General features: G+C 38.8%; 1 protein-coding gene across 5 annotated transcripts in view; it reads left to right on the top strand.

The window, feature by feature from the left end:
* Nucleotides 1-14,644, top strand: part of PIK3CB (phosphatidylinositol-4,5-bisphosphate 3-kinase catalytic subunit beta) — a 199,080-nt gene that overhangs the window by 159,655 nt on the left and 24,781 nt on the right. For all 5 annotated transcript variants that reach the window (XM_036851089.1, XM_036851090.1, XM_036851088.1 and 2 more), the window contains 3 exons: nucleotides 3,473-3,616; nucleotides 4,868-4,967; nucleotides 14,253-14,431. In XM_036851089.1, coding sequence (XP_036706984.1) covers nucleotides 3,473-3,616; nucleotides 4,868-4,967; nucleotides 14,253-14,431 — 423 coding nt within the window. The remainder of the gene's footprint in view (nucleotides 1-3,472; nucleotides 3,617-4,867; nucleotides 4,968-14,252; nucleotides 14,432-14,644) is intronic.

Genomic DNA, 14,644 nt, shown 5'->3' with positions numbered 1-14,644 from the left:
AGTTCAAAGCATTTGTTCCCTCCTCCCTCCCACTCTCTCCCACTCTCAGCCTCTCCTGTTTTCTCACCCGCCACCCCCCGCCCCATATCCTCCGATCCTCCCCCTCTCTTGCTCTCTCTCTATTTTTTTTTTTTTTTTTTTTTTTTGGCCTGGCTGCCTGGCATGCAGGATCTTAGTTCCCGACCAGGGATCGAACCTGCGCCCTCTGCAGTGGAAGCGTGGAGTCAACCACTGGGCCACGAGGGAAGTCCCCACTCTATATGATAAAACAAAACAAACAAAAACTGCATCGGGTGGTCCCCAAGAACACCCTCAGGTTCCATGACTCACTAGGAGGACTCGTAGGACTCAGCATATAGTCACTCTTGGCTAAGATTTATTACAGAAAAAGTATACAGAGCAGAACTGGCAAAGGAAAAAAATTCATGGGGCAAAGTCTGGAGGAAACCAGGGAGATGCTTCTAAGAGTTCTTTCCCAGTGGAGTCACACTGAATACACTTAATTCCCCCAGCAACAAGTTGTGACAGCACCCCTGAATACTGTCTACCAGGGAAGCTTGTTAGAGACTTGGTGGCCAGGGTTTTTTTTTGCAGAGAGGGCAGTGCTAGTCACATAAGCACCCTCTGCCTAGCATATTCCCAAATTCTAGACTTCCGGAACAAAAATGGGTGTTGAGCATAAAACATACTGTTTGCAAAAACAGTTTAGGCACAGTAAGCCACTCTTATCTGTTAGGGTGGTGGGAAGCCTTCCGAAATCTACATTCCGAGATGCCAGTCAAGGGCTAACCTTGTAAGCATGCTTTATCAAAGGATAGCAGTCAGGCTTGCGCCTCTGTTAACTCCTTTCTGTCCACTACCCACAATTAAGAAATGTTAATATTTTTTCTTTTTTTAAATGTTAATATTTTTGACTTTTTTTAAGTTTGTATTTTATTTATTTTTTTAAACTTTAAAAAAAAGTTTTTTTTTTAATTCTTTGGCTGCGTTGGGTCTTCGTTGCTGCACGCAGGCTTTCTCTAGTTGCGGTGCGCTGGCTTCTCATTACAGTGGCTTCTCTTGTTGCAGAGCACGAGCTCTAGGCACGCAGGCTTCAGTAGTTGTGGCATGCAGGCTCAGTAGCTGTGGCTCGTGGGCTCTAGAGCACAGGCTCAGTAGTTGTTGCCCACGGGCTTAGTTGCTCCGCGGCACGTGCGATCTTCCCGGACCAGGGCTCAAACCTGTGTCCGCCGCATTGGCAGACGGATTCTTAACCACTGCGCCACCAGGGAAGCCCTAAGTTTGTATTTTAAAGCAATGAACGTTACAGTTAAAGTCCTCATAGTTTCCTTACTCAATCCTGATTACTTTCACTTCCCAGAGGCAACTGTTATCACGAATTTGGTGTATATTCTTCTATACCATAATTTTCTGTTTTTACCACATTTATATATCTATAAAATACAGATATGGGATAATATTGTACATTTAAAAATCACACAACTGTGTCTTGCCATATATATTGTTTTTTGTTTGTTTTTTGTTTTAGAAGTACTCGAACTGTGTTTTTTGTTGTTGTTTTTTTAAAATTTATTTTTATTTATTTATTTTTGGCTGTGTTGGGTCTTCGTTTCTGCGTGAGGGCTTTCTCTAGTTGCGGCAAGCGGGGACCACTCTTCATCGCGGTGCGCGGGCCTCTCACTATTGCGGCCTCTCTTGTTGCGGAGCACAGGCTCCAGACGCGCAGGCTCAGTAGTTGTGGCTCACGGGCCTAGTTGCTCCGCGGCATGTGGGATCTTCCCAGACCAGGGCCCGAACCCGTGTCCCCTGCATTAGCAGGCAGACTCTCAACCACTGTGCCACCGGGGAAGCCCCATATATATATTGTTTTACATAGTTTTTTTCTTTTATTCAACATTAGGTTTTTGAGGTCAGTCTCTCCTGTTACATATAAGTGTAGTTTATTCCTTTCACTACTGTGTAATATTCTTTCATAGAGATGTATCGTATTTACTCCATTTCTCTACTGAGGAACATTTTAAATTTTCTGAAAATTTCCCTCTTAACAAACAATGCTACAGTGAACATGCTTGTACAGTCTCTTTAGGGTAGTACATGTGTGAGAATCTATGGGATTTATTGGATGAAATGTCATTATTGAGACAGTCTTAGACAATGGGCGTTTTCAGGTTTATCCATTTTCTTACTAGCCTCAAAATGAGGGGTTATACTGTATGGTTATTTGAAAAACAAAAGTTCTCAGAAAATTAAGGATACTGTGATACTTTTTTTTTCCCTTTTCTTCTTTTTAAAATAAATCATTTATGTTTTAAATTGTGTGATCTCCAAAACAAATTATACAAACTCTTCAACAGTGGTTATTTTGGGGGAGTGAAATAAGAAGTGTAAGGAAAGAGGAAGCCTCTTCTTTTCTATACTTCTATCTTTTACACTATTTATAGATTTTATAGTGGGCATGGATTTTACAATAAACTTAAGATGGTTTTATAGATAGTTTTAAAAAATGAGGCTCCCAGTTGTTCCTCAGTCTCTCTGTTTGCATTGGAGACCTGAAGGGGAGGGGCTACCTGGCCCCCTTGGACTAAGCTAAGTGTTTTTCTTAAATATATTGACCCCTAGGAGGAGATTGCTGTGATCCCCATGTTCCATATAGGTAATTCTAATGTGTCTTCCTATGTTAAATTTTCTGGTATGAGGTTTTTTTCTAGTGTATAGTGTCCTAGGTTTCAGTCCCAGGTCAGTATCCTAGGTTTCATTCCCAGGTCTGCTTTAGACTACTGCTTAACCATTTATTGTCCAGGACTATAGTCACCAAGTAGAGGACTTGGGATACATATCTTACCTGACTACTGGAATTGCCTTTGGTGGGAGTGTGTTTACATGTGAATAGTTTGGAGATGGATACAAAATAGAGAGCCCGAACATTAATTCAGCTCATTTAATTACAATATTATGTCAATTCAATGAATCCATTCACACTTACAAATACACTCTTTATCCTTCAAACTATTTGAAGATTTTAATTGTTCATTCATTTTCTGGGAGCAAAAATTACTTAATCCCAATGATATGAAAGGAAAATAAGTTGAAGTACTGATGGAATTTGTATTTTAAAAAGCTGGTTGGTTGACTGAGTACGTAACTTTTTCAGCATGATCAGAAAACTATTACCTAATTTTATTATAACTCTCGGCTGATTGTAAATACAATCATCAGTTGTATAAACCTAGTTAACTTAATAAAAATGCCCCATATATCTGCTCTTTGCTCCTTTTCACTCTTCTGCCCATCAGAAATTCTCAGCTTTTCTTATGTTATTGTAACAGTGAAACAGTGAATGTAACTGTTCCCCAAGCTTGACCCAAAAGAACCATTGTGTTTCAGTAAGTTAGTATTTGATAAGTTTGATAGGAAAGGGTCTTTTTCCAGCACCGATTGTTGAGTGACTTACTCTGTCTTTTGTTTTTTTCAGTGATGAAGAACTCTCTCAATATCTTTTACAGTTGGTGCAAGTTTTAAAATATGAGCCTTTTCTTGATTGTGCCCTCTCTAGATTCCTACTAGAAAGAGCACTTGCTAATCGGAGGATAGGGCAGTTTTTATTTTGGCACCTTAGGTAAGTCTTTTATATTTCAAATCAAGTCTACCACGTGCTTTTGTAAATATTAACCAGCATAATACAGGGCATGTAGTAAAACAGTCTAGCTGCTTTAGTTGTTTATGAGCCATCCATAACATTTATGCTTTCTTGGTATCTACTCCTATTTCTTGATACCCAGACTCTCAATTTTCATGATTTGGCAAAGTAAGTGAGATAAGTGTCCCTTTATGCCTCCTTGATTTATAACTGAAATTAATAATCTTTTTATTATGATAATTATAATTAATAGTAATTATTATAATGTATTGCTATTTTCCAGTAAAGTATACTTATTGTGTTAATATTTTTGGACTAAAAACGTACTTATTGGGTAATGGTATCATCATTTCTACTATTGCATGAATAAAGATTTTAAAGTTTTCCTATAACAACAGCAACTTTATTTTTAGCTTCTTTATTAACTAGGTCATTTTCAGAACTACATGAATCTTATTAAACCAAGTTTATATAGGAGTAAAATCGGGAAAGAGAACTAAAGTTCTTTTGTTTCCTAGGAAGATTGTCAGTTCCTCATTTCTGACTCTATACTTGGACATTTGTGATTTTTTTCCATCTGGACTTCAGAGTACTGAAGCTAATCATTAACAGAAAAAAATAACTTTTCTCGTTTTTGGCTAAGCTTCTTAAGGAAAATAAGCTGTATAGTATTTTGATGTTAATTTTAGGAGTTATATTTCTGAATCTTGATTTCTTTATTATTCATAGTTTTTCCTTTCTTGTTTTTAACTTGTCTTCTTTTCTCATCCATTTCAATCTTCTTATTTTTAAATCCCTCAAGGAATAACAAAATAAGGTATTCCTTCCTTTTTCAAATGTGTACACCATTCTTTAAGTGAAAAAAAAAATCACATAGAAGCTAATTGAGGGATTAGTCAATTGTGTGATCTGAGTCAGATCTGTGTTTCATCTGAGTTGTCTGTAAATTGGTAATATTACCATTTCACTCCAAAAAACAAATAAGACATGATAACTTTGGATTTCTTGGAGTAAACAATTAACTAATGATAAAATTACATATCTTTTTGAACTATAGTGTTTAAAGAATTAAAAGTTGAGCATCCCATCTGTGATTGTGTACAAGATGATGTGTTCTCCCTTTCTTTGATTAGCATCATAAGTTAATTTCATAATAGAATAAAGAAGTCAGTATTTTTATTTGGTGACCTGAAGTGTTTGATAAATCTTCATAATATTAACTTTCCGCAGGTCAGAAGTGCACATTCCTGCTGTTTCAGTACAATTTGGTGTCATCCTTGAAGCTTACTGCCGGGGAAGCGTAGGTCACATGAAAGCGCTTTCCAAGCAGGTATCAGCTTATTTTAATATTCATGTTCACTTTGTCACATGGTATATGATAAATTGTGTCATATGCTAGTTCTCCTATCACAGTATTTCATAGAAGTTTCAATAACTGAACCCAGTTAATACATTTTTTAATCAAAATGTAAACCAAGAAATGAAGTTTCAACAAATTTAGCAGAATATTATTAATTGAATGCTATCTGAAAAATTAGGATTCCTCATAGTATTAACACCATGCCTTAAATTTTAGTAGGAAATACCTATTTAGACATGCTTAACAATGGATTTGATGGTAACAAAGATTATGAAATCTTTAGACGCTGTTTTTCCATACCCGAGTTATTCTTTCCAGTTAGTATAGTATTTATGATTCATATGCTCTGCCATTTGTTTTAAACTGAGATATTTTGACACCTAAGTTTGTAGGTGTTACAGCTTCTAGAATTCAGAATCCTCAAGCTGCTTTTTCAAACTATATATACATGCCTGAAATTGTGATGCTCTCCCACATTCCCTCATTTTCTTCCTAGGCCTTCATTTTCTAATCATTTCAGGTGATGAGTTATTAGTGATACTAATAGGTCAGATATTAAATGCTTACTGTATGCCAGGAAGTATACTAAGTGTTTAAAGTATGCTATTTTACTCTCCTAATAATGTGCCACAGTATTTACTGTTACTGTCTGGATTTGACAAGGTGAAAAAACAATCTCTCCAAGAGATTAAGTAACTTGCCTAAAAACCCACAACTATTAAGTAAAAGAGTAAGTTTCAGACTTAGCTCTGTCGAACTATAAAACTAAATCTCTTTTTATTATACCGGGAGTTTTCAAACCTTTTTAGCAAAACCTCTCTTTTTAAAATCAAAACTGAAAGATAGATCCATTTTACAAAATAGACAACAATGTCATTTTATCAGTATAAATGTATCTTTGAAGCTAAAATAAAACATAAGCCATTAAACAGAATCATGATGCTGTTTTATTGAACACAGAATTTCATCAGGCGTTATTGTTGACAGTTGTCTCAGTATCCAGTTATTTGTGTATTTTATTTTGGAGATAATCCTGACTTATACCACTAAGTAATTACAAATAGTAATGGTTTTTAAAGAGCTTTCTTGCAAATGAGAAACATAACCTTGGCCCAAGCTTGATTTGTTGGTGGCTTCTTGGTCCCCTGAAGGATGAGATGAGAGCATTTCTGCCATCAGGTAAAGCAGCCCTGTATTAGCTTCTTCATACTGGAATCCTTCATTGACAGATAGCAACGATATGCTCTTGTTCTCTAGCAATAGTTTTTCCTAAATTGAGTATTATCTAACATAACACAAGAAGATTTTTTAAAATGATTTAATACATATTTACTCAGAACTTGCTATATGCTAGGGTTTGTGTTGCTATTGGTGATGTGAAGTCATATTAGCTATGTTGCTGTCATCAAGGATTTTATATTCCACAGAGTAGGTATACAAATTAGTGATATTATGATGGCAGTGTTATTAATGGGAGTATTATGTATGGTAGCACAAAAAAGAGGCACATATTCTAGCTTAGGGCATTAGGCAAGAGGTCACAGTGCAGGTGACACTGGCGGGTTTTGATGATCTAGTTAGCTAGTTGGAGAGTGTGGTAGTCAGTGCTCTACAGAGAGACAATTGTGTTTGTGTCTATATAGAGAAAGAGTGAAGGGAGCAGGTGGGTGAGATTGAGATTTATTATAAAGAATTGGCTCATGTGATTATGGAGGCCAAGAAATCCCAAGATCTGCAGTCAAGCAAGCTGGAAATCCAGGAGAGCTGGTGGTGTAGTTCCAGCCTGAGTCTGAAGGCCTGAGAACCTGGAGAGCCAATAGTATATGAGTACCAGTCTGAAAGCAGACAGACTTGACACCGAAGAAGAGCCATTGTTTCAGTTCAAGTCTGAAGGCAGGAAAAGAACAATGTCCCAGCTCAAGGCAGTCAGGCAGGTGGAATTCCTTCTTTCTTGCAGGAGGGTTTGCCTTTTGTTCTTTTCAAATATTTGGATGAGGCCCACCCACATAAGGGACGGCAATCAGCTATATTCAGTCTACCTAATCAATTGTTAATCTCATCCAGAAACACCTAGAATAATGATGGCCCAAATATCTGAACACTCCGTGGCCCAGTCAAGTTGATACGTAAAATTAGCCATCACAGGTCAACTTGGCATCCATATGTAGCTCCTTAAACCCTTACTTAATCTCTAAATAAAGCCAATAACAAGGTCAAAATTCCACCTAACATGATACAGCAACCCTGAGTACCACCAATTACTCATTAACTTCTTTCTCAGAGGAGGAGATAATATCCTTGAGTGGCATTTGTTCTTCTCCTTAATTCCCTGTAAATTAAATAGTATGTTGTAAAATTAATAATACTTAAATATTAAGATTTAAGTAATGATATAAAGTTAATGTATCTTATGTTACATGTTAAGGGAATAAGAGTGAGAAGGAAACAAAGACATTTGTTATATATGTGTGTATATATGTGTGTATACACCCATATTCATAACAAAATAAGATATTCATGACAGTTCTCTTTTCTGTAACTGATCACGTGGTTATATCTGGTATTTATCACTACCATCTTCTAACCCATCCTGTATTCCCTTTGTCTTCGGCAAGCACCTCAGTTGGTTGTGTTTTTACATGCTGGGATGACCTAAACCTTCATTCTTGAAGAGTCTAGGCCATGAGTAGTCCTACCTGGATTGACTTGTAATTTCCCATTGATCTTAATCACAGGACATGGTAATACTAAGAGATCACCTATATTCTAGACATACTCTTCCCTAGTTTCTGCTTTGTAGTCAGGATCAATCATTCTAGCCAGCACCATAATGTACTTCTTTGCCTGTTGATCCAGAAGCATGAGGAACCCAAAATGGCTGGGCAGGAGTCTTACCATCCAGTTCAATGGAATTGTTGTGTCTCCCAGTAGAATCATTCTTCTCTCTGTAACTAAGACCTCTGTGCCAACAGAGCATAAGATCTCAGGAACAGGAAGCAAAAATTTTGTTAGTGGGTCATTAGGGGTAATAGTGAGTGGGTACTACTTACATTTTCACACCTTCATGGACCTGTGAATCCTGGCTATTGGAGAAACAGCATCATTTATTGCATTCTGATTCAGAGCATATACAGCCTTCTACAGAACCTTGCCCCAGCCCTGCAAGGTATTCACATCTAGCCAGCACTGTAATTGTCTTCAAAAGGCCATTCCACTGTTTTATCAAGGCAGCTACTTCAAAATGGTAGGGAACATGATAAGACTACTGAATTTTATGAGCATGAGCCCATTGCTGTACTTTATTTGCTGTGGAATGGGTTCCTTGATCAGAAGCAATGCTATGTGGAATGCCATGATGGTGGCTAAGGTGTTTTATAAGTCCATGGACGGTAGTTTTGGCAGAAACATTGTTTGTAGGCAAATTCACATCCAGAGTGTTTGTTCCAGTAAGCATAAGATACTGCCCTTTCCAAAAGGGAAGCAGTCCCATGTAATCAACCTGTCATTCCATAGCTGGCTGATCACCCCCGGGAATGGTGCCATATCGGGCGCTCAGTGTTGGTCTCTGGTGCTGGCACATCAGGCACTCAGCAGTGGCCATAGCAGGTGGGCTTTGGTGAGCGGAGGTTCATGTTGCTGAGCACATACATAACCTCCATCCCTGCCACTGTTCTCCATTGGATGATGACCGGGTTGGCTGAGGAAAGGCTGGCTGGTATACATGGAATGGGTCATCCTAGCCACTTAATTATACAAATCTTCCAAGGTTAAACTTTGGTGAGTAGACAGTGGGACAAAAATATCTTTTATTTTTTTGTCCATTCAGAGAGGTCTATCACATACCTCTTCCTTAAATTTCCTTGTCACTAGTTTTCCAATCATGTTCCTTCTAAGTCTCTGACCATCAGCTAAGTGTTGGTCACAGCTCGTGAATTGGTATATAATTGCACATATGGCCATTTCTCCTTCCAAGCAAAGTGAACAACCAGGTGCACTTTCCGAAGTTCTTCACACTGGGAGTATTTCCCTTCACCACTGTCCTTCAGGAATGTTCCAGAAGGGGGCTCTAGTACCCCAGTTGTCCACTTTTGTATGGTGCCTACATATTGTAATCCAGTCATCTGTAAACCATGGTTAAGTCTTCTCTTCCTTTGTCAACTGATCATAAGGAACTCCCCATGAGGCCATGCTGCAGGCTAGGAAAGAGAAGGTAGTATAACAGGAGTGAGAAACCACAGACATTTGGGCCACTTCTTCATGTCACTTGTGCCTTCAGGACCCGATTGGGCCCAGTCTCGTATATAACCACTTTCACTTGATGATGGAGTGCTGCTGTGCTTGCCCATCTTTATGTGTGGTGGGTCAGATAACACCTGGTTCATGACAGGCAGCTCGGGTTGCATGGTTACTTCGTGGCCAGTGGTTAAGCGTTCAGTCTCTACTAAAACCCAGAAGCAAGCTAAGAGCTGTTTCTCAAAAGGAGAGTAGTTATCAGCAGGGCATGGTAGATTTTGTTTGTTTTTCCCCAAAATCCTAAGGACCTGTGCTGTGATTCACCTATAGGAGCCTGCCAAAGGCTCCAAATAGCATCCCAATATGTCACTGACAGATCAAGCACCATTAGGTCTGCTGGATCATGTGGCCACAATGTGCATGGCAGTTTGGGCCTGCTGCAGAGCATTCTCTTGTTCTGGGCCTCACTCAAAACCAGCACCTTTTGAGGTGCTGGGTCACTCAGTAAATAGGCCAAAGTGCATGAGGAATATGTTGCCTCCAAAATCCAAAGAGGCCCACTAGGTGTTGTGCCTTATTTTTGGTTGTAAGCAAATAAATTATTCTTCACCTTAGAAGGGATATCTTGACATGCTCCACACCACTTGAACCCTAGAAGTTTCACTGAGATTGAAGGCCTCAAATTTTTGTCAGATTTATTTCCCACCTTCTAACATACAAATTTCTTTAAGTCTAGAGTAGTTGCTACATGTTACTCACTAGGTTCAATCAGCATAATGTTATCACTGTAATGGATCAGCATGATATCTTATTGAAGGGAAAGTCGATCAAGATTCCGGCAAACTAAACTATTACATAGAGCTGGAGAATTGATGTACCCCTGAGTTAGGACAATCAAAGTGTGTTGTTGGCCTTGCTAACTTAAGCAAATTGCTTATGGGGGTCCATACTGACACATACGGAGAAAAAAAGCACTTGTCGGATCAGTAGTTGCATACCACGTATCAGGGGGTGTGTTTATGCAATGAAACTACATCTGGTATACCACCTGGTTAATGCTGTAACAATCCACTGTAATTCTCTAAGAGTCATCTATCTTTTGCACAGGCCAAATAGGCGAGATGAATGAGGATGTGATGGGAATCACCACCTTGCATCTTTCAAGTCCTCGATGATAACACTAATCTGTACAGTTACTCCAGGAATGTTTTTACTGTTTTCTTTGGAAGGGACAGTTGTAATAACTTCCACCTGGCCTTTCCCATCATAATAACCCTCACTGCACGGGTCAGGGAAACAACATAGGGATTCTGTCAGCTCCTGAGTATATCTATTTCAGTTATGCATTCCAGAACTAGAGAAATAACCACAAGATGGGTTTGGGACCCACTGGGCCCACCATGAGACAGATTTGTGCTAAAACTCCATTGTTAACTTGGCCTCCATAAGCCCCTACTTTGGTGGACCTCAGTGATGTTTTGGGTCTCTTCGAATTAGTGTCAATTTAGAACCAGTGTCCAGAAGTCCCTGAAAGTTCTGATTATTTCCTTTCCCCCAGTGTGCATTTGCTATGGTAAAAGGCCATGGGTCCCTTTGGGGAAGCCAGGGGAAAGTCAGTTTCAGTATGGTTGATATAGGAGAGTTCACAGGCGTCATTCAGCGTTGATGAAAGTATTGGGGGATTTATTAACTTTTTAGTGTGTCTAAGCCTATGAGTACATGTTAGAGAAATGAGGTGTTTATTATTGTCATGGTGTAAACATAGACCATAAGCTGTATGTGACTGTAAGTATTACAGTATGTAAGCTGTAAGTATTAGCAGGGTAGTTTCATCTAGCTGATATAAACTGAAATCAGTATATTCAATCCACCTAACTGAAATTTTCTGTAGTATTAAATCTTCTCTCCCAGACTTTACTTTTTGGTACTACATTGTTTTTTAATTGTGGCAAAGACTCCCCTACCTTTTTACCTTTTCTAACTTCTCTATCTCATTTGAAGGCCATTTGTTTCCCCACTCCTAACCTTCTGTTCATTCCTATACCTCTGTGGTATCACACCCTATTTTTTTTTTTTTTCACACCCTATTTTTATATCAGCTCTCTGTAGTATTATAATTTCCGGTTCCACTACACTTTTTTAACTCATTTGCATTGCCAGAGGAACTACCGTAGGTTTTCATAGATGATTTTAATATTTACGGTTTTTTATTCATGTTAAAATAACTGTATCTGATCCCTCCTTTTTGGAAAGCCCTTTAATGATGGTAATAATAGCTAACATTTATTCACCACTTATTATGGGCCATTTATTCTTCACAAGAATATGAGATAGATACTATTAGTCCCCTTAATTTTATAGTCCTTTTAAAGATATCTCATACCTATCAATTTCTCTTGTGTTCATGGCTACCATCCTTGTCCAACCCACGATCCTTTCTCACCTGGATGTCTTCATTAACCTCCTAAATTGTGCCCCTTGTTTCCATTCTTCTGCACGCACGCACATGTGCACACACACACAGAGACACACACACACACACGTACCTTCATTCTCTACCCAGCAGATAAAATGATCTTTTTAAAATGTAGATGTATTCCCTTTTTAAAATCCCTGCAGTAATTTTCATTGCATAGAGAATAAAATCCAAATTTTAACAAAGTCTATTAAGACCCCACTTGATGAGGTCCCTACTTCTTTGGCCTCATTCATATGAGCAGACAACACTGGACCTTTTTTTTGTTCTCTGGGAACCTCAGTTTGACTTTTATACCAGCAAACATATGACATATGTCTGATCATATTATTCTCACTCTTTTCTTGACAGATGAACAGCCAGGGGAAGATTGTACCCTTTACATGGCAGTTCTTGTTATCACTGTAAACCTATAGTGTGACAAGGTGTTGAAACACTTAAAATATTTGACTTATGGCCATGTGGGTATTCAGAACGCTGTTCCAGGAAATGGATATCAACATAATTAGGGTTAGGCCCTGAAAATTCACAACTGTACAAACATGGAAGAAATTCAAATTTGAAATACTTCAAAAAGTTCCTGTTTGCATAGCCCATTTTTCAGCGAGTTCCCTTTTCACCAGTGTTTGTACAGCTCCTGAAATTGTTGAGAAATGGGGGGTCTGTGGTTTTGACAGATGGCTAACTTGGCAAGCTTCAGCAATCTCAATTTTATCATCAAGCTACATAGAACCTTCCCAGTTTCCTGTGAGCAAGCCCTCAGCCTGTCTGTAGAAACTGCATGCCGAATTCACCTCCCTACAGAGTCTTAGTGGTTTCCTTGCATAGAAGCAAAGTTCAAAAATGAAAACATGGTGTAAAATAAATCTCCTGTTCATCAAAATGCAAGCCATGGTGTTCATAATGTTTGTTGCCTACATATTTTATATGCTTGTTATACACAATTCACATGTTGATATATGTATTCTGTTTTTATCATTTGTTGTTTCCAGTTTTAATGACATAATGATAAAATAAAATATTCCTTTTTATGTTTTATAGCTGGCTGAGGCTGGGTCTTACAGAATTTGACATAATATTACATGGAAAGACCTTGAGTTACTAAACAATAAAGTTGACTTTTCTTTCCTTCTTTTTTTTTTATAAATTTATTTATTTTATTTATTATTTTTGGCTGTGTCAGGTCTTTGTTGATGTGTGCGGGCTTTCTCTAGTTGAGGCGAGCGGGGGCTACTCTTTGTCGCGGTGTGCAGGCTTCTCATTGCAGTGGCTTCTTGTTGCAGAGCACGGGCTCTAGGCGTGCGGGCTTCAGTAGTTGTGGCACATGGGCTCAGTAGTTGTGACTCACAGGCTCTAGAGCGCAGGCTCAGTAGTTGTGGCGCACGAGCTTAGTTGCTCCGCGGCATGTGGGATCTTCCCGGACCAGGGCTTGAACCCGTGTCCCTTGCATTGGCAGGTGGATTCTTAACCACTGCACCACTAGGGAAGCCCAGTAAAGTTGACTTTTAAACACATGGTTTTATTTATTTATTTATTTATGGTTACACTAGGTCTTCGTTGCTGCATATGGGCTTTCTCTAGTTGCGGCAAGCGGGGGCTACTCTTCGTTGTGGTGCGCGGGCTTCTCATTGCGGTGGCTTCTCTTGTTGTGCAGCACGGGGCTCTGGGTGCATGGGCTTCAGTAGTTGTGGCACGCAGGCTCAGTAGTTGTGGCTTGCGGGCTCTAGAGCGCAGGCTCAGTAGTTGTGGCGCACGGACTTAGTTGCTCCGTGTCATGTGGGATCCTCCCGGACCAGGGCTCGAACTCGTGTCCCCTGCATTGGCAGGTGGATTCTTAACCACTGCGCCACCAGGGAAGTCCCAAACACATGGTTTTGATTCAGTTGGCCATTGTTGATTCCCCTTGTACTACTTGCATGATTTTTTTTTTTTTTTGCGTAAGTTTTGATAGCCAGAGTTACCTCATTATAAAAACCACTTAATTTAGACTTGAACAATAGCTACTGTTGTCTATATTCATATCTATTTTATTGCACAAAAATTTACTTTATACTCTTAGTGGAAAGAGAATACACTGAGAAGATGTTACACAAGAGTGATGACAAAGATAGTAAGGTTGAATGTCAACCCCAGGGTTACTTGTACATAGATTTTCCTTTCGTACTATGGAGTTGCCCAATTAGAGTGGTTCAGATTAATTGTGTTTCAAATTCTATTACTCAGTTGCAGAGTTCTGAGTAAAGTTTCATGCTTATCTTCTTACCTATAATCTATGTCTCGTTTCTCTAATTTATAAGATTTTATTTAAGAAAAGGGTTCAAGAACATTTGCAAAATGGTGCTTTAAGTAACAAGTGGTAACAATTAATTTATTTCGTTGTATCTAATATTTTTGTCATAAACCAAGCACTGTTTTTACTTTAGCTGGTTGTCCTGCGTGTGTATTGTGGGGAGGAGGGTGGTGAGGGAATGGTATTGATTAATATTATCACATGATATTATTTTTAACATAAATGAATTTTGGTGGTGGGGAAACTTATTTTTCAGGTTGACGCACTCAATAAATTAAAAACTTTAAATAGTTTAATCAAACTGAATGCAATGAAGCTAAATAGAGCCAAAGGGAAAGAAGCAATGCACACTTGTTTAAAACAGAATGCTTATCGGGAAGCCCTCTCTGACCTGCAATCACCTCTGAACCCATGTGTTATCCTCTCAGAACTCTAGTAAGTGACCTTCTGTACTGTGCTTAGTGAATCTCCCATTAAATAGCAATGCAGAAGGGATTTCTGAGTGACTGCCTTAGGGGAGCAGTAGGGACAGCTGTTAGCCTCAGTAAGTGGAATATAATTAAAAAAGGAAAATGTTAAAGTTCTCAAGTTATTCTTGTGTTAATAGGATGTATGCCTTCTAGCTAAATTTGCCTGTGGGATTAGTGA

The sequence above is a fragment of the Balaenoptera musculus genome, chromosome 4 (genome assembly GCF_009873245.2).
Source record: "Balaenoptera musculus isolate JJ_BM4_2016_0621 chromosome 4, mBalMus1.pri.v3, whole genome shotgun sequence".
In the NCBI taxonomy this organism is placed as follows: Eukaryota; Metazoa; Chordata; class Mammalia; order Artiodactyla; family Balaenopteridae; genus Balaenoptera; species Balaenoptera musculus.
The sequence above is the reverse complement of the archived record's forward strand: the minus strand, read 5'-3'. Positions and strand labels throughout refer to the sequence as shown.